At 37.6% G+C, this 22,470-nt stretch overlaps 1 protein-coding gene and 1 long non-coding RNA gene across 7 annotated transcripts in view; one reads left to right on the top strand and one right to left on the bottom strand.

The window, feature by feature from the left end:
- The window catches only part of LOC139358084 (uncharacterized), a 74,225-nt gene extending 61,526 nt beyond the window's left edge, over positions 1–12,699 (top strand). The window contains exon 3 of the long non-coding RNA XR_011612337.1: positions 12,390–12,699. This is a non-coding gene — a long non-coding RNA (uncharacterized lncRNA). The remainder of the gene's footprint in view (positions 1–12,389) is intronic.
- The window catches only part of LOC139358083 (endogenous retrovirus group FC1 Env polyprotein-like), a 179,687-nt gene that overhangs the window by 68,346 nt on the left and 88,871 nt on the right, over positions 1–22,470 (bottom strand). For all 6 annotated transcript variants that reach the window (XR_011612335.1, XR_011612334.1, XM_071077566.1 and 3 more), the window contains one exon: positions 21,070–21,187. Coding sequence is in view for 4 of the 6 variants with exons in the window: in XM_071077566.1 (XP_070933667.1) it covers positions 21,070–21,089 (20 nt within the window). In the remaining 2 variants the exon portion in view is untranslated. The remainder of the gene's footprint in view (positions 1–21,069; positions 21,188–22,470) is intronic.

Raw genomic sequence — 22,470 nt, 5'->3', positions numbered from 1 at the left:
TCTTTTCTCACCATTTAAAAAGGAATCAGGCCAGGCAAAGTGGCTCACGCCTGTAACCCTAACACTTTGGGAGGCTGAGGAGGGCAGACTGCCTGAGCTCCTCAGCTCAGGAGTTCAAGACCAGCCTGGGCAACATGGTGAAACCCCATCTCTACTAAAATACAAAAAATTAGCTGGGTGTAGTGGCATGCGCCTATAGTCCCAGCTACTTAGGAGGCTGAGGCAGAAGAATTGCTTGAACTAGGGAGGCAGAGGTTGCAGTGAGCCGAGATCTTGCCACTGCACTCCAGCCTGGCAACAGAAAGTGGCTCAGTCTCTAAAAAAATAAAAATAAATAAAAAGGAATCAGTCCTTTTCTATATCCAACACCGGCAGCATCTCTGCAAATCAGCTGCTATCAATCCCCTACAGTGAATTCTGTCACAGCTCAAATAGGGAGCCTGGAGGCTTCTGTTCGCTTCTAACACAGTCTCATTTTTCCCATGTCTCTCTTTTATTTCTAGTTCATCAGGGGATCAACTATCTTGGTTCCTCTTCTGCACCTGCAGGCGAGACTCAACCTTTTCCATAACTTCTGCTCCATCTGCCAGTCAGATGGGTCTCTTTCCCTCGCCTTTGGACTCCAGGGTGTTCTCCCACCACAAAACCCCCTCCACAGAAGCCGCTCCCCATTCCCAGACAAAATGCAGGCCTCTCTACCTTCATTTCCTCTTCATTCTTTTTCTATACTCGACTTAAACCATCTGCAAGGAAGTGATTGTGACTGAGGTTTCTTAACTTGCACACAAATTCTCATGTATTTGGGAATGTATCATTTGCATCACGAATGCCCCTGCATGCATAGATCCCAGAGAAATGCTCTAAGAAAGGCTTCTCTAAGTTATTGAAGACACATTAGCCCAGTGATTTCAGACTTAAATTCCTTGTGGCTGATGATCATGGCAAAACTCCTCACATATTGGCTGGTACCCATTTACCTGCTTCAGTGTCAAAATCCTCGTGGGGATGCAGCAGGTGGTACACAGAACTTCCAGCACCCAGTGCTAGTTGACCAACTGGCTGTCAGAAATGAACAACCTTTATATTTGTGCATTTCACATGCTGAAATAAGGTGGGTTCACGTATTCCCAGAGAAAATGAGCCTCATAACACAGTCCAATGCAGTAGGAGAAACAAAGAAATAACTATTCAAAATATGGTAGAATTTTTTTTAGGAAACATGCTTTGTAGAATCAACATAGATTAAAACTATGTAGGAAGAATGTAATGCTGTAAGAACAATTTTGCTTCTGGCTAGACCATAGCTCTGCCACATCCATAGGACTCACCTGTCAAACAAAAGACCTCCCATAACATCCTCTCCTGCTACAAGGACCATACAGCCTGCATTAACAAATGGATGCTGTGCATGTTTACTTTATTCATTTATTTATTTTGCTACCAGATCTTAGATGAGGAAAGATCTTGATCCTCCAAATACGTAAGCTCATTCAGCTCTTAATAAAATCATCTACCATAGCTTAATATTAGAATTTAAAATGAACGAAAACATTCAAGGAAATGCACTGAGCTTCATCAGTTGTGAATTTAATGTAAGTTCTAAGAAATTGCGTAACTGATTTGAGTGTCAATTATTTTTCTAGTAACATAGTAAAGTGCCAGTGCCCTTGTCTTTGGGGTAAAAACATTATCTCTTCATCTGGAGTAGACACAATTGGATAATTGGGATCAGGACGGAGTGCAGAATTTAACATACCTGTCGGGTTCCCACGACTAAGGTCCTTACTGGCTGCTGGAGGATGGAGGCTGTTTCCCAGCTGCCAGGGTGTGAAGGATGGTCCTGACTGCCTCCGGCAGGAGGTGCCCAGTGATCAGAAACTAATAAATGAGGTCCATTAGGGCAGATCACCTGAGGTCAGGAGTTCGAGACCAGTCTGGCCAACATGGTGAAACCCCATTTCTACTAAAAATACAAAAATTACCCAGGCGTGGTGGCATGTGCCTGTAATCCCAGCTACCTGGGAGGCTGAGGCCAGAAAATCACTGGAACCCAGGAGGCAGAGGCTGCAGTGAGCCGAGATTGCACCACTGCACTCCAGACTGGGCGACAGAGCAAGACTCCGCCTCAAAAAAAAAAAAAAAAATTTGGAAAGTGGATGGTGGAGTGTAGAGCTAAGCATGTAAGCAGAGGCTGCTCTGAATTAAAGATGCTAAATCCACATTCAAGTAGCATCCAAGAAACTCCAGTCAGAGTTCACTTGCCTGGAAGCCAGCAGTGGCAGAGAGACTGGGCAAGTGTGCTGTGGGCCTTCTGGCAGAGTCCTGGCCTTTGTTTCTGACTCTTTCATGCCCTGAACACTTGCTTCTTCCCCATCAGACTCTAAACTCCTTGCTGACAGGCTGAGTTTACTCATTTTGATCTCAGCCGAGGAATAGTAGCAACTCAGCAGTCTTTAAAGTTGAAGGGCCACCCTATTAGAACAGAGGCTGTGTCTGCTCAATCACAAGCATGACTTAATCAAAGCAAACTCAGCATTAAGATGCTCTATGTAGGGAGAGGTGAGGGAGCATATCTGCGATCAGGAAGCAGGTGGGCAGCATCAGGGAGGGTGAGGCACTTAGCTCCATGCTCATAAAACAAAGCAGGGCCATATCACAGTGGCTGCAAACCATCTGGGTCCAACAAAATGTCACTGTCAGGGAGGCCCTGGTTGCCTGCCCATGCGGCTTTGTCACAGGTCCCTGCTATTGTTATTTACTCTGTCATAAAAAAAAATTAAGAGTTATCTCAAAAGATAAAATAATCATACACAGAAGAGAGGAGGTCCCTGGTGAGCTGTCCTAACCCAAGGTGGTTTTCACAGTTCCAGGACATTCAGTGCGAAAGTCCTGAACACAGATGCAACAATCAATATTACTTTGTTTAATCCCTTGCCATATTTAAAGCTGGGCAGAGAATGCATTAAAATTAGAATCAATCTCAACAAGGAAAGACTAGAATGACCTCGAAAATCCCTGCTTAACCTTTTTTATTTTGGCTTCTATCAACAAATGACAGCTTTCATTATCCTGGAAAGTACACTAGAATTTGTCACTAACCTGCACTTTGCCAGTGCAAACCTATACAAGAAATTTACCAGTAAAATGCAAACTTATAAAAGACATTTAGGAGTAGAGAAATCATAGTATTTACAGCTTGATCAAAATGTTCTTTTTTACCAAAGAGACGCTGCTGGTGTAACATAAACTTGCTTTTTGTTTTCTTTGTAATTTACACATTCCAATTATAATCTCAAAAATACATTCTTACAATCTTAGAGAAACTTACAGATAAAAAAATCTAAGGCCCAGAAAGTGAAAGTGCTTGGCCAATTTCACACAATTGAAACTGGACCAATAGCTCCTACCTCTGACCTGGAACCAGGGATGAGACAATTGGTGAACCTCATTAAAGTATTAGCAGACACAGAATTACTTCCTTTTCAAAGTTAAATAATATCTCTTCAATCTTCTATTGTCAAGAGTTTTTAAATTGATGTCTCTCTTTTTTTAACTGTGTTATGGTCTGAATGTGTTTCTGAAAAATTTATATGTTGATGTCCAGACCCCAGTGCAATAATATTAATAGGTGGGGCCTTTCGGAGGTGATTAGGTAATAAGTGAATGACCTATAACATTTTCTGCTTACAGATAATAAATAAAACAGCCTATTTGCAAATAGCATAATGATGTACGTAGAAAATTACAAGGAATCTACAAAAAAAGAATCTCCTACAACAAATGAGTTCCGCAATTTTATACGATACGTGGTCTGTATATGAGATGAATGCACTAGCAATGAACATGTGGAAACTGAAATTAAAAATGCCAATGGCATATATAATTGTGATGGCACACAACATTGAAAAAACAGTTGCAAATCTAATAAAAGATGTGCAGGATCTGAACACCAAAAACTCAAAATGCTGGCAAATAAATCAAATATTTAAATAAATGGAAAGACATTTTGCCTTCATGGACGGGAGGAATCAGTATGGTACAGATGTCAATTCTCTCCAAATTAGTATACAGATTTAACACAATTCCTATCAAAATCTCAAAAATAGATTTTGTAGATATAGACAAGATTATTTTAAAAGTTACATAGTGACATTTCAGGAATATCAAAAGGCAAATACAAAATATTAAAAGGAAATAAAAGTTACATGAAGATGCAAAGAAATTAGATCCTGAAAAAAAAAAGAATAAAGAATAAAATGTGAGGAATCAGTCTACCAATTTCAAGACGTTTTGTCGCTGCAGTAACCAGGAGTGTATAGTATTGGTGGAGAGAGCTACTCAGAGATCAACAGGATACTATAAAGAACCTAGAAACTGAGTAACTCAGATATGACTAGTTGGTCTTCTGAGATGGAGTTTTGCTCTTGTCACCCAGGTTGTAGTGCAGTGGCGTGATCTCGGCTCACTGCAACCTTTGCCTTCCAGGTTCAAGCAATTCTCCTGCCTCAGCCTCCCAAGTAGCTGGGATTACAGGTGCCTGCCACCACACCTGGCTAATTTTTGTATTTTTAGTAGAGATGGGGTTTCACCAGGTTGTCCAGGCTGGTCTCAAACTCCTGACCTCAGGTGATCCACCTGCCTTGGCCTCCCACAATGCTGGGATTACAGGTATGAGCCACCGTGCCCAGCTGACTAATTGGTTTCCGATAGAGTTGCAAAGAGGAAGGATAGTACTTTCAACAAATCATGCTGGAGGAACTGGATATAGATAGGCAATAAAAAAAGCAGCCCTGACATAAACCTCATGACTTAAAAAAAAATGAACTCATGACTTAAAAAAAAAATAAAACTCATGACTTAAAAAAAATGATCATAGAGTTAAAGAATTAGCTATAAATTTTTTAAAGATAACACAGATCTTCCAGACCTAGGGCTTGATAAAGTGTAGACATGACACCAAAAGAGCATGATCTATTAAAAACTCAACACACTGGACCTCATCATAATTAAAATGTTCCTCTCTGAGAAAAACCCTGGGAAGAGGATCAAAAGACAAGCTATAGAGTGGGAGAAAATATTTGCATACCACACATCTGACAGAGGCTCATACCTGGAGTGTATGAAGAACTCTCACAACTCAATGTTAAAAAGGCAGACATTTCCATTAAAAATTTGACAAAAGGGCTGGGTGTGGTGGCTCATGCCTGTAATCCCAGCAGTTTGGGAGGCCAAGGTGGGCGGATCTCCTGAGGTCAGTAGTTCAAGGCCAGCCTGGCCAACATGGTGAAACCTCATCTCTACCCATTAGCAGTCGCTTCCCAATCCTCCCATCCTGTCCCAGGCCCAGAAAATCACTCATCCATTTTCTGTTTCTATAGATTTGCCTTTTCTGTACATATAAATGAAATCATATAATATGTAAGTTTTTATGTCCATCTTCCTTAACTTAGCATAATGATTTTGAGCTTCTTCCATGTTTGAGCATATGCCAGTATTTTGTGCATTTTTAAATTGAATAATATTTCATCATATAGATATACCAAATGGATATATTTTCTCCATTCAGCATTTGATAGACATTTGTTTTTTTTTTTTTTCCAAGTTAGGACTAATATAGATAATTCTGCTAGGAACAGTCATATGTAAATCTGTATGCGAACATATACTTTCATTTTTCTTGTGTAGATATTTAGGAATGGATTTACTGGTTTGTGGAGTTAATTTATGCTTAACCTTTTAAGATACTACCAAACTGTTTTCCATTTCACATTCCTAATAGCATGTATGACAGTTCCATTTTCCCTATGCCCTTGCTACCCTTGCTCCCATCTGTCTTTTTGATTATATCTAGAAGTTGCAGGCTGTACTTCATAGCAGTTTAATTTGCCTTCCCTGAATGACTCATGATGTTGAACATCTTCTCATGTGCCTTTTGGCAACTTGTACATATTCTTAGCTGTCATGTCTATTCAAATCTTTTGCCCCTTTTCATTAGCCCTTTTGATTTTTGTTATTGAGTTGTAAGAATTCTGTATATATTCTGGACATGTCTTTCATCAGATATAGTATCAGAAAATAAGATATTTTCTCCCAGTCTGTGACTTGTCTTTTTATTTTCTTAAGGGTGTCTTTCGAAGCAATTTTTTAAAAATTGTGAGGAAATCAATTTTTTTTTTCTTTAGTGCGTTGTGTTTTTGGTGGTGTTAACAAGAAATATTTCCTAACCTAAGGTCACAAAGATTTATGTTTCTTTCTCATAGTTTTATAGTTTTCATTCTTACATTTAAGTCTTGATCCCTTTTGAATTAGTTTTTGTATACAGTGTGAGACAGGGGTCTAATTTCATTCTTTTGTATGCAGATATTTAGTTGTCCCTGTATTACTTCTTAGAAAGACTATTCTTTCCCCATTAAATAATACTCATCAAAAATCAATTGGGCATAAATGTATGGGTTTATTTCTGAATTCTTTGACTCCTTTGTTTTACACGACTGTTCTATGTCAGTACCACACTCTTTTGATTACTGCAGCTTTGTCATAACTTTTGAAATTGGGAAATATGAGTCCTTCAGCTTCTTTCTTTTTCACGATTGTTTGGCTAGATCTTTGCACTTATATGAAATACTATTCACCAGTTAGAGCATATTGTTTATGTACAGTTCTTTTTGTCTTTAGATATGTAGTTTCCAGTCAAAACACTATTTTCCAAAGTTCCAAAGCAATATATTTTTCATCCTATAGTTTTTCTGTTTTCCCAAATGTCATATGAATAAAATCTTACTATATATAGCCTTTTGTGGCTGGTTTCTTTCATTTAGCAAAATGTGTTTGTTTCATTCATGTTGCTGAATGAATCAATCATTGTTCTCTTTTATATCATTGAATAATATTCCATTTTATGCATGTTATCACATTTTATCAGTTCCTCTGTTGAACAGCATCTTGTTGACTTTCCCCCCAGTTTTTAACTATTACAAATAAAGTTGCTATACATATTCAAATACAGAGTTTTCTGCCAGTTTAAGTTTTTGATTTGCTGTAGTAAACACCTTGGATTTCAGCTGGCAAATTCTATGGTAACTACATATTTAACTTTATAAGAAACTGTCACATTGTCTTCCAAAGAGACTATCATCTTGCAGCCCCATGAGCAATCCTGTTGCTCCACATTGTGGCTGGCATTTGGTGTCATCAGTTATTCTTTTGGATTTCAGCTATTCCAACAAGTGTGTAGTGATGTGTCACCAAGGTATTTACTAATTTGCATTTCCCTAGTGACAAATGACGTTGAGCATGTTTTTTTTTTCAGACTGAGTCTCACTCTTTCGCCCAGGTTGGAGTGCAGGGGCAAGATCTCGGCTCACTACAACCTCTGCCTGGCGAGTTCAAGCAGTTCTCTGCCTCAGCCTCCCGAGTAGCTGGGATTACAGGTGCCCACCACCACGCCCGGCTAATTTTTTGTATTTTTAGTAGAGATGGGGTTTCACAATCTTGGCCAGGCTGGTCTTGAACTCCTGACCTTGTGATCCACCTGCCTCGGCCTCCCAAAGTGCTGGGATTACAGGCATGGGCCACCGCGCCTGGCCACTGAGTGTTTTATTTATTTGCCATCCATTTATCTTTCGTGGTGAAGTATATGTTCAGATCTTTTGCCCAATTTTGAAAATTGGGTTGTTTGCTTTCTTATTTTGGATTTTTCAGAGTTATTTATATATTGCAGATATGAGTCCTTTGTCAGACATGTGATTTGTAAAAACTTGCTCCCGGTCTGTGGCTTATCTTTTAATTATTTTAAAAATTGTCCAGGAGAAAATATTTTTAATTTTTTTTTTTTTTTTTTTTTTTTTTTTTTTTTGAGACGGAGTCTCGCTCTGTCGCCCAGGCTGGAGTGCAGTGGCGCGATCTCGGCTCACTGCAAGCTCCGCCTCCCGGGTTCACGCCATTCTCCTGCCTCAGCCTCCCGAGTAGCTGGGACTACAGGCGCCCACAACCACGCCCGGCTAATTTTTTTTTTGTATTTTTTTTTTTTTAGTAGAGACGGGGTTTCACCGTGGTCTCGATCTCCTGACCTTGTGATCCGCCCGCCTCGGCCTCCCAAAGTGCTGGGATTACAGGCTTGAGCCACCGCGCCCGGCCAATATTTTTAATTTTGATCAAGTCAAGTTTATCATATTTTTATATATTATTTTTGGTGTAATCTAAGAAATGTTTGCCTAATCTAAAGACAAAGATATCTCCTACGTTTCCTCTAAAAGTTTTATAGCTTTACCTCTTATATTTAGGGCTTCAGTTTATTTTGATTTGATTTTTGTGCATGGTATAAAATAAAGGTATATTTATCTATTTCTTTTTTTTTTCCCTAAGACGGAGTCTCACTCTGTCGCCCAGGCTGGAGTGCAGTGGTGCGATCTCGGCTCACTGCAACCTTCACCTCCCAGATTCAAGGATTCAAGCCATTCTCCTTCCTCAGCCTCACGAGTAGCTGGGATTACAGGCATGTGCCACCATACTTGGCTAACTTTTGTATTTTTAGTAGAGACAGGGTTTCACTATGTTAACTCGAACTCCTGACCTCAGGTTATCTCCCCATCTCAGCTTCCCACAGTGCTGGGGCTACAAGCCTGAACCACCGTGCCCAGCCTATTTTTATCTTTTCTTATTTGCATGTGTATATCTAGTTCTCCAAATATCATTTGTTGAAAAATTTTTCCGTGATATTGGCAATTTTTATTTTGGACTTTTTCCTGGGCTTCACTGATAAAACTGATAGGCTCAATATATGTTTTCAGTAATGTTTTATTTTCTCAGTTTCTATTTCATTGCATATTTTTAAAAAATCTTAAAAATGCCACTGATGATTTTTTCTTTCTTTTTTTTTTTTTTGAGACAGAGTCTCAATCTGTTACCCAGGCTGGAGTGCAGTGGCGTGACCTCGGCTTACTGCAACCTCTGCCTCCCAGATTCAAGTGATTCTCCTGCCTCAGCCACCTGATTAGCTGGGACTACAGGCACATGCCACCATGCCTGGCTAATATTTTTGGTAGAGATGGGGTTTCACTATGTTGGCCAGGCTGGTCTCAAACTCCTGACCTCGGGATCCCCCCATCTTGGCCTCCCAAAGTGCTGGGATTACAGGCATGAGCCACCATGCCTGGCTGCTACTGATGATTTTTAAAAATATTTTTCAAGTTGTTAGAAATCTATTCCCTATCTTAGACACTTTCTGCCTTTCCTATGAGATTCTGATTAAAAAAGAAGGTAATTTTATCTGTTCGATCCGAAATCTTACTGCTTTTCAGCTAATGTTTTGTTTTGATTTATAGGATATTCCTAGTATAAATTGTGTTTCAGCCTCTAACTTCAGTTTCTTAACATTCTATGGCCTCTGAACAAAATCTACTAATGTGGAAGCATTAGTGGGAGAGACACACACACGTATTCCCATCCAAATATTCCTTCAGAAAATACTGCAATTCAGGAATGTGACGCCTTTCCCCGGGTAAGTCTAGCCCGGTGTGTCTGTATTCTCACAACGCCAACTGGAAGGATCATTTGGGTCCCAGGAGGAACATGCGTAGTCCACAGTGACATTCCTCAAGCCTTTTTTTCTTTTGCTAGAGTCTATAGAAATTATCCCCAGATTGTAGCATATGATGTTGAGTTTTCCTTGTTTGAATGGAATTGTGAAGGTTTTTTTAAAAATATACTTCCATAGATCTTTTATTAGTAATTTAGGATGGACTTCTCTAATAGAGTTGACAAGCCAACATCTTAGCCCGTAAGTCCTTACACTTGGAGAAAAACACAAACGAAACACTGTGACTCAGCACATTTAGCGTGGGATCAGTCAGTAGTTCAGTGTTTTCAGTTCATGGCTTCCTAATGGAACTAACAGTATTGGAGGACCTTCATAAAGCACCTGGGGGATTCATGTTTTAACAAGGCAAGATGCCAAATGTCCAATGTAATTATATATAATCTATCACAGTGACTAAAGCTTGCACGAATAGAGAAGCACAAATTTCTCTAAAATATGTCAACTTGAGTTTCTACCGTTGAATTTTTTATGACAACACTTAAAAGCCAAATTAATTGATTTGATGTTCACGGTGTGCTGTCTGTCCTCTGGCATGATTCTTTTACTATACAACTGAGACATAGTGAGAAGAAAAATAAAGACTTCAAAAAAATCCCCAAGTGGATAAACCATGAAATATTTAAGAATGCACTATATTCTTTTTTTCTTTTTCTTGAGACATGTCACCCAGGCTGGAGAGTAGCGGCGCAATCTCGGCTTACTGCAAGCTCCGCCACCCGGGTTCAAGTGATTCTCCTGCCTCAGCCTCCTGAGCAGTTGGGACTACATGTGTGTGCCACCACACCCGCCTAATTTTTGTACTTTTAGTAGAGACAGGGTTTCACCATGTTAGTCAGGCTGGTCTCGACCTCCTGACGACCTTGTGATCCGCCTGCCTTGGCTTCCTAAAGTGCTGGGATTACAGGCGTGAGCCATTGTGTCCAGCCAATGTACTATATTGTTTAGAAAAGTACAACGTGGCTTAAAAAACCAAGCAAGCAAAAGACAATGTTAAATTGTCTCACTTTTCTCCCATGTCTGACTTAGCTATTTACCGATGTGTCTTCATATTTCTTAACTTTAGCATCCACTTAGTAAAAACAAATGAACCATTGCAATTTATTGAGATATTATTCATATATCATAAATTCTATCCCCTTAAAGTATTCATCTTAAGGGCTGTAGTATAATCATTATACAATTATCCCACTTTCTAATTCCAGAATATGTTCAGCACCTAAAAAGACACCTCACTTCTCATCCTCTAACAAGCTCTAATCTACTTTCTATCGATTTGCCTTTTCTGTACATTTCATATAAGTGGAATCATACAGTATGTGGCTGTTTTGTCTTTATTCATTCACTTAGAATATTGTTTTTAAGGTTCACCAATATTGTAACCAAGGATTGGTATGTAACAGTACTTTATTCATTTTATGGATGAATAATACTCCGTATAGATTTATCACATTTTTTGTTTATTCATCAGCTGATGGTCATTTGGAATGTTTCCACTTTTGGTGATCATAACTAATTGCTATAAACAATCATGTACACATTTTGGTAACAGCATATATTTCAGTACTCTTGGACATATATCTAGGAGCAGAATTGCTGGATTATATGGTAATTTTATTTTAAACTTTTATTTCTATGTTTAGATTATAAAATTCTATGTTTAACTCTTTGAGGAACTGCCAAAGTGGCTGTGCCATTTCACATTCCCACCACCAATCTATTTTTTTAAATTCCATTTTTAAAGCATCCTCACTATCACTCGTTGTCTCTTTTTAACATTATAATCATACCTATCCTAGGGGATGTGAAGTGCTGTCTCATGTGGGTTTGATCTGCATCTGCCTGACAACTGATGATGTTGAGCACCTTTTAATGCACTTATTGACCACTTGTATGTCTTTTTTGAAGCAATACTCATTCAAATTCTTTGCCTATATATTTAATTGGATTATTTGTCTTTTTAAGAGTAAGATCGCTTTATATGTTATTTTTACTAGACCCTTATCAGGAATATTATTTAACATTTTTTCCATTCTCCGGATTGTCTTTTCATCTGCACTTTTTAAAAGATGCTTTATTTTCCAAGAATCATAGTTTGAACCTTAAGTGTTTGTCTTCTTTCTAACAAATGGTTTTGGTTAATTTTGGGCTTTCACAAACTAGCCAACCTCTGGGTAAGACATTTAAATTTTTTTTAAATTTTACATGAAAGGAATTTTTAATGAGACTGTAGTTTGTATTTTTCCCTTAATTCTACAACAACTGTCTCCTTCAATAGCATCTCTCTGTCTGCTACAGCCAGCACCTGGACCACTGCAATCTGTGAGGCTGTTTCACAGCCTCTTGTGCCCCATGGATTTAGCTCACCTCTAAAGATGCCACTGTTGAAGACACAATCACCTTTCTTATCAACACCATCATCCCCAGAGTCTCCCAATTGTTCGTCCCTGGGGTTGCCCAGGGGCCTTGGCCACCACTGTCAGTTCCATTATCATGGATTCATGGATTCTCATACTAGTACCACCAATATTGCTATCCATCGCCCCCATTCCGAAAACTACCCCAAGGCCAAGAATACACTATCCAGTATGCTAGCAGCAAACACGTAACTTGGTTACCTCGTGTAGGCATTATCAACTGGTAGATTTACTAAAGGCGGGCCAATGAATATACACATTATACAGTGTTTATTTCAGTGCCTCTATGATATTTAAAACATTTTAATGTTGATATAATCATAAATAACAGATGTTTCAAAAATAGTACAATGTGATGTTCTGTACTTTTTGCCCAGGTTTCGCCAATGGTAACATCTCATGTAACTCCAGTACAACATCAGACTAGGAAATTGACATGGGTACAGCCTACTGACTTTATGCAGATTTCACCAGTTTTAATTGCCATCTCTGGTACCACCAAAAGCCAAAGAGATCAGGTAATGCAATACCAAAGACAGCAGAGTTTTAGACTTGAGAAGAACCTGTCCATAACTCTTCAGACGCCACAGGAAGACAAAAGATTCCCAAAAGGTGGTGAGTGGTGCCTTTTTCTGTGTTACTTATGGGGCCTGAGTCATTAGAAGTTGCCCTGCTTCCAATTTTGCTCACCTGCAATTTATTCTGAACAGAGCAGCCAGACTGACTTCCTGCATGAAGTCTCCGGGCTCTGGTTTGCAAAGCTGCGTCTAGAGTGGCTGCTGTCTGCTTCTCCAACTTAGTCTCCCGGCAGTCAGTCTCCACTTCATCACTATGGAGTTGACCTTGTGCTACTTATGGTTTGTCCTGAGCGTGGATCTGACCACAGGCCTGTGCCACTGCTATGCCTTCTGTCTGGGAGGCTCTTTTCCCAAGATCGCTCCCATGGCTTCTTCGAACTGCTCAGGACTCACTCATCTGTCACCCCTAGAGAAGTTTTCAAAAAAATCTGATGCACGGAGGTCATTACTTTGTTCTATTTTCTTTATGGTGCCATCGCTGTCTGCATTGCTTTTCTAAATCTGTTTTGTCTTCCCTTTCCCATACCAGGATGTGTGCTCTGTGAGGGCAGTGACTTTCCTGGCTTTCTTTGGTGTTATATCCTAATATCTAGAAGACGGCAGGGCTTCAGCAGAAATTTGTTGGACTATAGCTGATATTTGCTGAGTGAATGATGCCATGCTACTAACATTGCAGCAATTTCCTGGCAGCTGCCGTGTGCCTGTGCCCCCAGCTTGGCATTGCCTCATGACCTGCAGTAAAGAATAGTGCTTCTTTCTCTCCATCTTCAGACCACTCACCTATTCTGCCCTGGAATTAATGACTACCCTATAAAACTGACAGAGAGAAGAACCTCCACTTCATTACTCCTGTGGCCTAAACATACCATGATAAACTAAACCAAACCCTCATTTGCTACACAGATGCTATTTTCACTGTGAAATTTAGGAAGGTAGGTCACCTGCTGAGGGAAACAGATCACTCTAAAATTTACTCTTTAGCATTTATTATCAATACTCAATAAATATTTAATTATGAGATAGATACCACAGTTTTGAAAAATCTCATAAACATAAAAAATGACTTGTTTGAGGTTTGTTTCTGTATTGCTGCTGTTGTTTTGACGGTCTCATTTTGTCACCCGGGCTCCAGTGCAGTGGCGCAACCTCAGCTCACTGCAACCTCCACCTCCTAGGTTCAAGCGATTCTCCTGCCTCAGCCTGTTGAGTATCTGGGATTACAGGCATGCACCACCATGCCCAGCTAATTTTTTGTATTTTTAGTAGAGACGAGGTTTCTCCATGTTGATCAGGCTGGTCTCAAACTCCCAACCTCAGGTGATCCGCTCACCTCAGCCTCCCAAAGTGCTGGGATTACAGGCCATTTCTTTTAATTTATTTCTATTCATCAGCTGGCAATTATTTTACCCTGAAAATCTGATACTGGCTGTTAAACGGTGTTTTCATCCATTGACTATTACTCTAGAAATGGATCACTCTGCATTATAAAGAGGTCAGAAACTTTATGAAGTATGCAGATTTTCACTTTTTTTCTTGAGGGTTTCCATGACCCATGAGAACATCCACCAGTCTTTTCCCAAAGGGCTATAAATGTGGGGGTGAAAATGGGCCCCCAATCCCATCAACTTTCCAGAACCATGTGAACGGCGCAAAGGTTCCTGGGGATGGTTTTGGTGGACTCTCATCAATGAACATAGTCTAGTGCACTGGGTAAGTCCACGAGTTTATTCACTGGCCCTTGGGCAGAATGAGGGTGGGAAGTTTAGTAAGACTCACTGACCTTAGGTCTTGGAATGAGAATATCCAGGTAAAAATCCTGGCCCAGTTACAGAGTAACTGTGAGTTTTGGAAACTTTCTCAGCTTTTCATGCTTTTGTGAGGTAAAAACACTTGCCTTACAGAGTTCTTGTAAGAAACTTAAAGCAACTTTCTGACCAATACATTCATTTTGTAATTCAGTAAGAACATCAGATAAACCATTTCTAACTCTAACCTAAAATCTCTGCTGCTCTGGCTCCGGTCCACTCTTCCCGCAGAGGCTGTGATGGCCTCATCATCATGCTCTGTCCCCACACCTTCCCGAGGCTTCTATTTTCTGTCTAAGCAATCCCAGTTGCTTGAGTCTTCCCTCCAGGGCCTTATCTTGATTAACTGCTCATAATTAAAATTAAATTTGATGAACTGGAACCAAAGCTTTTAGTTGGCTTCTTTTTATCACTTTGCTCACTTAATTTAGTAAAATGCATAAAATGGAAAGAGTATAATTTTCTACTAATTAGAGGAAGGCTGAAAAGTAGAGTAATTTTCCGAATAAAAGAGACAAACTCTCAGTTCTTAATTTTCTCTGTATATCTGAACTTAGTACTGTAAAAACAAAACACCCTTTGATGTGTAAAAATCAGCTCAGATTGTGAGGAGATGTAATGAGTAGTTGTGAAAAAAGTATTCTGGAATATATTTGTCATATACTAGACTACATTTCTTATAACTGGAGATAATAAAATTTATACAAAAGTTTCATTTTATTTTTAAACTCATTTCTTAATATAAACAAATATGTGTGAAAAAAATTTTAATTTATCATATGTATCATAAATGTATATCATAAATAGAAAATTCAGATATCCAAATGAATTATGATTTATAAAGTTTATTTTTAGTTAATCAAAAGCCTTAAATCTACGCATAAAAGGGGCTAAGCCGATGAAGCCTAGGAAGTGGCAGGAAGATGGAGGATACCTGTCAGGAGATTGAGAACTGGAAAGAATCTTTGAAATTTCTGAGTGAGGACTAAGCTCTGATTTTTTATTTTGCCCAAATTCCTACCTAAGGGGTTTAGGAAGTCATGCCCCGCAAACCATAAATCCTCATCAGATGGGTTTTATTTGACCCTATGTATCATGGCTTACTTTTCAATCTGGCTCTGGAATAACATTACAAGACAAAGAAAAAAAAATATTTAACCCTAAAATGTATTTCCTTGCCATACCTTGAAACTGCCTGGCAAAGTCCCTTGTGGGAAAAATCCACATCCTATAGATAACCCCCTTCCCCCCTTGTTTTTTTTTTTTTTTTTTTTTTTTTCCTTTCTTTCCAGATCCAGGAGATAAAACAGCTAAGAGCCAGGCACCCTTTTAGGCCTGATAAGAAACATTTTACAACCTGCTCTCTCTCTGAAGTCAGCTGAGAGCTTCCTCTGCACAATAAAAGTTGGTCTCCACAATCCTTTATCTTAACCTGAACATTCCTTTCCATTGATCCCAGGTCTTCAGATAAACTCAACCAATTGTCAATCAGAAAATGTTTAAATTTACCTATAGCCTGGAAGCCCCTGCTTTGAGTTGTCCTGCCTTTCTGGACCAAACCAATGTATTTCTTAAATGTATTTTATTGATGCCTCGTGCCTCCCTAAAATGTGTAAAACCAAGCTGTACCCCGACCACCTTGGGCACATGTTCTCAGGACCTCCTGAGGGCTGTGTCATGGGCCCTGGTCACTGACATTTGGCTCAAAATAAATCTCTTAATATACTTTACAGAATTTGACTCTTTTTGTCGACATGAGCTAACATAGCTGAGTGAAAATGACCTAGGATATGTAAGTAAATTGAGTACTCTGAGTAAGTAGCAAATTCCATTAAAGAATATAGAGCCTGTTAGTAAAACCATCCCCACAGCGTTGTCAAGAATTGCATGCTGGGTTCTGGATAGAAATACAGCTCTAATTAAGCATTAATCAGGCTGCGCTTTGGCTCACTTCCTTGCTGCTGAAAGTCAGGTAGCACTCGATGCAGACCACCTCTCTCCCCACTGATCCTCTGGGTAGGCTTTCTGATGTTAAGATCATAAGACTTCTCTTTAAGAATTGATTTGCACGCCTATTGCTCCTATAGATAAAATACCCGACATTAGAATCCTGAGGCTTTTGTTTAAAGATTGCTTAAGATGTTTTTCTGATTCTGAATTCCAGTGAAACAGCTGATGCAAACCAGTTTGAAAACATCCACAGAAAAATAGAATCAGCATGAGAATGCAGTTTCTTCATTTCCCTGTCCCATGACTCCGCCCTGCACTCTGACCGAACAATAACTTCCACACTTCAGCCCACTCCCAAATCCTTAAAATCCCCAGCCTCAACTCCTAAGGAGAGACAGTTTTGAGATTTCCTCTTATCTTCTCATTTGGTAACCTTGTGATTCAACCTCTTTCTCGGGGGCAACGTGGTGTCTCAGCATCCCGACTTGCTGTATGTATTGGAAAATGGACCTACTGTGATTACATTAGGAGATGGCCACAAAGGGATGCTTACCCAACAAACACTTATTTTCTACCTATTATAGTTTTTGTGCAAGACCTTTTTTTAAATAAGACTATAGATTTTGGAAAAGCAAAATATATATCTAAGTTATTTTTTAATTTCTTCTCACAGTTTAACACAATGACTGGCACAGAGCTTATGCTCAACCCATATGTGTTAGAGAAAGAACTGAGAAGCTTCCATTTCTAGCACAATTACAGATTAGATAATCTTAAAATCTCTCTTAAAAAACACCTAGAAATGCTGCATAAACTGTAACAAGAAATTCTCAACAGAGAAAGGCAAAGAAAATCTCCTAGATTCTGGCCGGGGGAGAAGAGTCACCACTGTGAAATACTCCTAGAACTTTCTCCCTAGCAAAGGCCTGCTCTCCACTGTGAAGGATAACCGAGTATTATCCACCTGAGGTAAGGATATTTTTCTGACTTCAGACCCCTTTAACTTTCCTGTGTCGTCTGAGGAAGAAAAACACAAAAACAAAACAAAACAAAACTAGAAAATATTTATGAAAGTCGCATACCAAGGAGGCCACATACCAAGAAGGCCACTAAAAGAGTGGGATTTAATCCTAAGATTATACAGTAGTTTTTCTCCCCTATGACTTTTTACTGTCTCACCAACAGGGCTCCAGTGCAGTAACAGTGGGTTACAGCAAAAAGAGCTGCAAGATGAAAGTTCTCTTTGAGAAGTATGCAAGGAAGCTCAAAGTTAATAGTGTAGACAACGACAAGAACCCTAACGGAATGTGAAGGGTCTGGCACCCACAGCTACGGCAAACATTAAACACAGCCCAATTCTTTGTTAGATTATCATAAAACTTCACAGGAAAGGCCTATTTATCTCAGGTTCTATTCCCTAGTATATCGTGTTCAAATTTTCCTAAAAATGTACAAAGCATGCTAAGAGACAACAGAAACACAGTCCGAGAGACAAAGCAAGCATCAGAACCAGACTTAGATATGATACAGATATTAGATTATCCGACAGGGAATTTAAAAACTATGATTAATATGTTAAACATGCTAATAAAAAAATTAGACGCCATATAGGAAGAGACAGATAATGTAAGCAGAGACAGAAGATACATAAAAGAATCAGAAGGAAATGCTATGAATCAAAAGAAATAAAGAATGCTTTTGATGCACTCATCAGCATACTGAAAACAGCCAAGAAAGGAATTTAAAGATAGAGTCTGTAAAAAAATTCCCAAACTGAAATGTAAAGAGAAAAAATAAGATCCAAAAAAAAAAGAAAGATCCAAAAGATCCAAGAATTGTTCAACAACTTGAAAATACATAAACCATGCACCCTGGAATGGCAGCAGAAAGGGAGAACAAAGCAGAGAAAATATTTGAAGAAATAATGGCTGAGAATTTCCAGAAATTAGTGGCAGACAGCAAAACACAGCTATAGAGAATTCAGAAAACACTGAGCATAATAAATAAAAAAAAAAAAAAAAATTGAAACCTGAGAAAATCTTGAAACAATGCTAGAGAAATAAAACCCCTTACAAGTAGAGGAACAAAGTAAGTATTACAGTTTACTCCTCACCACAAACCATGCAAGCAAGGGAGAGTGGAGTGGATATTTTAAATAGGATGAAAAAATCACCAACTTGGAGTGTCTATGTCCAGAAAAATTATCCTTCAAAAGTGAAGGGGAAATAAGGACAGTCTCAGACAAACAGAAACTCAGGGAATTCCTCACTAGTAGAGCAACCCTTCAAGAAGTGTGGACAGAAGTTCTTCAGGGAAAAGAAAAATTATATCGTTCAGCAATTCTGATCTACATAAAGGAAGGAAGATCATCACTTAAATAACAAATGAGAATAAAATAAATCTTTTGTTTTCTTATTCATATTAATGTATGTATTAATAATATATTAGTTAATACATTAATTTATTACAATTAATGTATTAAATGTATAATTGTATAATTGTATTAATACAAATGTATTAATACAATTAATGTATTAATACATAAGCTTTTGTTTAAGGTAACAGTAGCAACAACGTATTGGGTTATTACTGCCAAGGGTTAAGTGAAAGGACAGCAATGCTGTACTAGATAAGAAGTAATTGGGAAAACTGTTACATTTGACCTACATTTGAAGCAGCACAGTGATAATTTAGGTGGACTTATATTAGTTAAAAATATATATTGCACTTCTAGTGTAACAATTAATGTTTTTTAAAAAAGTAGTATAATTGATATGGCAAGACAGAAGATAAAATGGAATCATAAAAATGTTCAATTAAAGCCAGATAAAGCATAAGAGGAGAAAAAAACAAAGAACAAAGGTAATGAATAGAGATTAGCTATAAAAATGATAGAAACTGATTCAATCATACTCATAATAAACCAATAAAAATTGTCATCATGAATAAAAAATAAAATTATGTTGTTTAAAATAAACCTACTTTAAATACAACAACTCAGATAGGTTGCAAGTAAAAAGTAAAGGAAATTTTACCATGGTAAATCTAACCAAAAGAAAACTGAAGTATATAGGTTAATATTAAACAAAGAAGACTTCAGAGCAAGACAAATTATTAGAGATAGAGAGAGGTATTACATATTGACAAAAAGGTCAATTTTCCAAAAACATGTAACAATCTAAGCATGTATGACTTAACAATAGAGCATCAAAGTACATAAGGCAAAAACTAATAGGACTGAAAACAAAAGTAGACAAATGCACTGTCACAGTTGGAGATTTCAACATGCCTGTTTTTGCAATTGATTGATAGGTCAAGCAGGCAGAAAATCACCGAGGATACAGTTGGCCTGCACAACACTATCAATTAACTTAGTCAAATGGACGTTTGTAGAATATTCCATCCAACGACAGCAGCGCACACTTTCATCTTAAGCTTATGTCGAATATTCATCAAGGTAAATAATACTCTGGGTCCTAAAACCCATCATAAGAAGTTTAAAATAATTAGAATCATACAAAGTATGTTCTCAGACCAAAATGAAATTAAACTAAAAATACATACCAGAAAGATAGCTAGAAAAGCCACAAATATTAAAAAATGTAAATATATCCTTGTAAATGAGTCATGCCAAATAAGTAGTCTGAAGATAAACCAGAAAGTATTTTGGTCTAATTGAAAATACAACTTCTCAAACTTTGGGAGACTTAGAGAAAGGAGTGCTTAGAGTGCTTATGTTACAAATCCACAGAGAACTAAAAGCAATCATCTAAGCTACCTTATTACTACCTTAGTGATAACAGAAAGAAGTACAATTTATATCTGAAGGAAGCAAATAAAATAACAAAAATTAAAGTAGAAATCAAAAAGATGAAAAAAGAAGAAAATAAAGAAAATCAAACTAACCAAAAGATGGTTCTTTAAAAACAGAGATGTACTTGATAAAATCTAACTAGCCTAGCACAGAAAGAGAGAGAGAGAGATAGACAGAGACAGAGCACAAGAAATGCAGGAGAGGTCATTACTACTACTACCATGGATATGAAAAGGAGAATAAAATAACACTATGAACAACTTTATGTCCATAAATGGATAGTTTTTATATATAAACAATACCAAAAAAGACCAAAAAATACCAAAATCACACAAGGAGAAACAGAACATTTGAATAGCCCTGTATCTATTAAAGAAATTGGGTAAATAATTAGTAATCTTCCAAAAAAGAAAAGTACCATGCCCAGATGGTTTCAATGGTTAATCTTACCAAACATTAAGGAGAAAATGACTTTAATTTTTTACAACTTCTTCCAGAAAATAGAAGCACAGGTAATGCTTCCTAGTTCATTTTATAAGCCTAGGATTACCTTGATTCCAAAATCAGACTAAGGCACATCCAAAAAAGAAAACTACAAATCAATATCTTCAGTGAACACAGGCACAAATATTCTCAACAAAACATGAGCAAATCAAATCCAGCAATGTATAAAAAAATCTCTTCATCATGACCAAGAGGAATTTATTCTAGGTATGCAGGGCTATTTTATCATTTGAAAATCAGTATATTTAATCTTTTATATCAACAGGCTTAAAGGAAAAAATGTATTATTATATCTGTAGATGCAAAAAAAAGCATTTGACAAAATCCAATACCTATTCAGGATAAAAAAATAACTCAGCACACTAGAAATACAGGGAACGTTCTCATCTTGGTAAAGAATACTTACAAGTATTCTACTTCTAGCATTATATTTGATGGTGAGAAACTGGTTGTTTTCCCCCAAATATTGGAAACTGGCAGGATGTCCACTTCTATTTCTCCTATTCTGCCTGCCACTGGAAGACCTAGTGAAGGGAGCGAAACAAGAAGAGAAAGTAAAAGGCATACAGATTGGGAAGGAAAACAGAAAACTACTTTTGCTCACAGATAACAATTATATGTGACAATCTTAAGGATTCAACAAAAATACTTCTGGAATTGATAAGTGACTGTAGCAAGGTTGTGGACTGTAATGTTAATTTATTAAAGGCAACTGCATTTCCATGTCTCAGCAATAAATAATTGGAATTAGAATTATTTTTTAAAAATACCACTTACAATAGCACCAAAAATCATGGCATACTTAAGGTATAAGCCTAATAAAATATGTATAGGGTCTATATACAAAAATAAAATTGATGAAAGAAATCAAGAAAGGTCTAAATAAATGGAAAGATAGTTCACATTTCTTAATCTGAAGCGCAAATTAGGATGTCAATTATTCTCCATTTTAATAAATTCAACACAATCCCAATGAAAATTTCAATAAACCATTTTATACATATCAACAAACTAATTCTAAAATATACATAAAGGCAAAAAAACCTACAATAGCTAACACAATATTGAAGAAGAAATGTAAGTTAAAGATGCATACAACCCAATTTCAAGATTGTTGTAAAGCTCCAAGAATCAAGACAACATGATATGAGCAAAGGAACAGACAGATCAAAGGAACAGACTAGTCACCTTATCCACGGCAAAGGCTCTGAAGCCATTCAATGAAGAAAGGATTCTCTAAAATGAGGCTAAAACAGTTGGATATTTATATGAGCAAACAATAAAACCCAAGACATAGACTTTGCCCTTTTCACAAAAATTAATTCAAAAGATATAATGAACTTAAAATCTGAAATGCAAAATTACTAAACTTTGAAAACAGCAGAGAAAATCTAGGTGAATTTGGGTTTGGTGATGAGTTTTTAGATACTCCACCAATCCATGAAAGTTAGATTTGATAATTTTTCTTAAAATAGAAAAGGTATTTTCTGTGAAAGTCACTTTTAAGGGAGTCAAAAGGCAAACAGACCCAGACTGGGAAAAATATTTGCAAAACACATATCTGATAAAGGACATATATCTAAAATATGCAAAGGCTCTTAAGAATAAAAAAAAATCCCAAGTAAAAAATAGGCAAAAGATCTGCACAGGCATACCTCACCAATGGAAGAAAATACACAGAAGGCAAATAAGCATACGAAAATATGGTCAACATGATTTGTCATGATGGAACTGCAAGTTTAAACAACAATGACATATCACTACACATGTATCATCCACATAGGACAGGTGGAATCCCATATAACCA

The sequence above is a fragment of the Macaca nemestrina genome, chromosome 14 (genome assembly GCF_043159975.1).
Source record: "Macaca nemestrina isolate mMacNem1 chromosome 14, mMacNem.hap1, whole genome shotgun sequence".
NCBI classification, from domain to species: domain Eukaryota; kingdom Metazoa; phylum Chordata; class Mammalia; order Primates; family Cercopithecidae; genus Macaca; species Macaca nemestrina.
The sequence above is the reverse complement of the archived record's forward strand: the minus strand, read 5'-3'. Positions and strand labels throughout refer to the sequence as shown.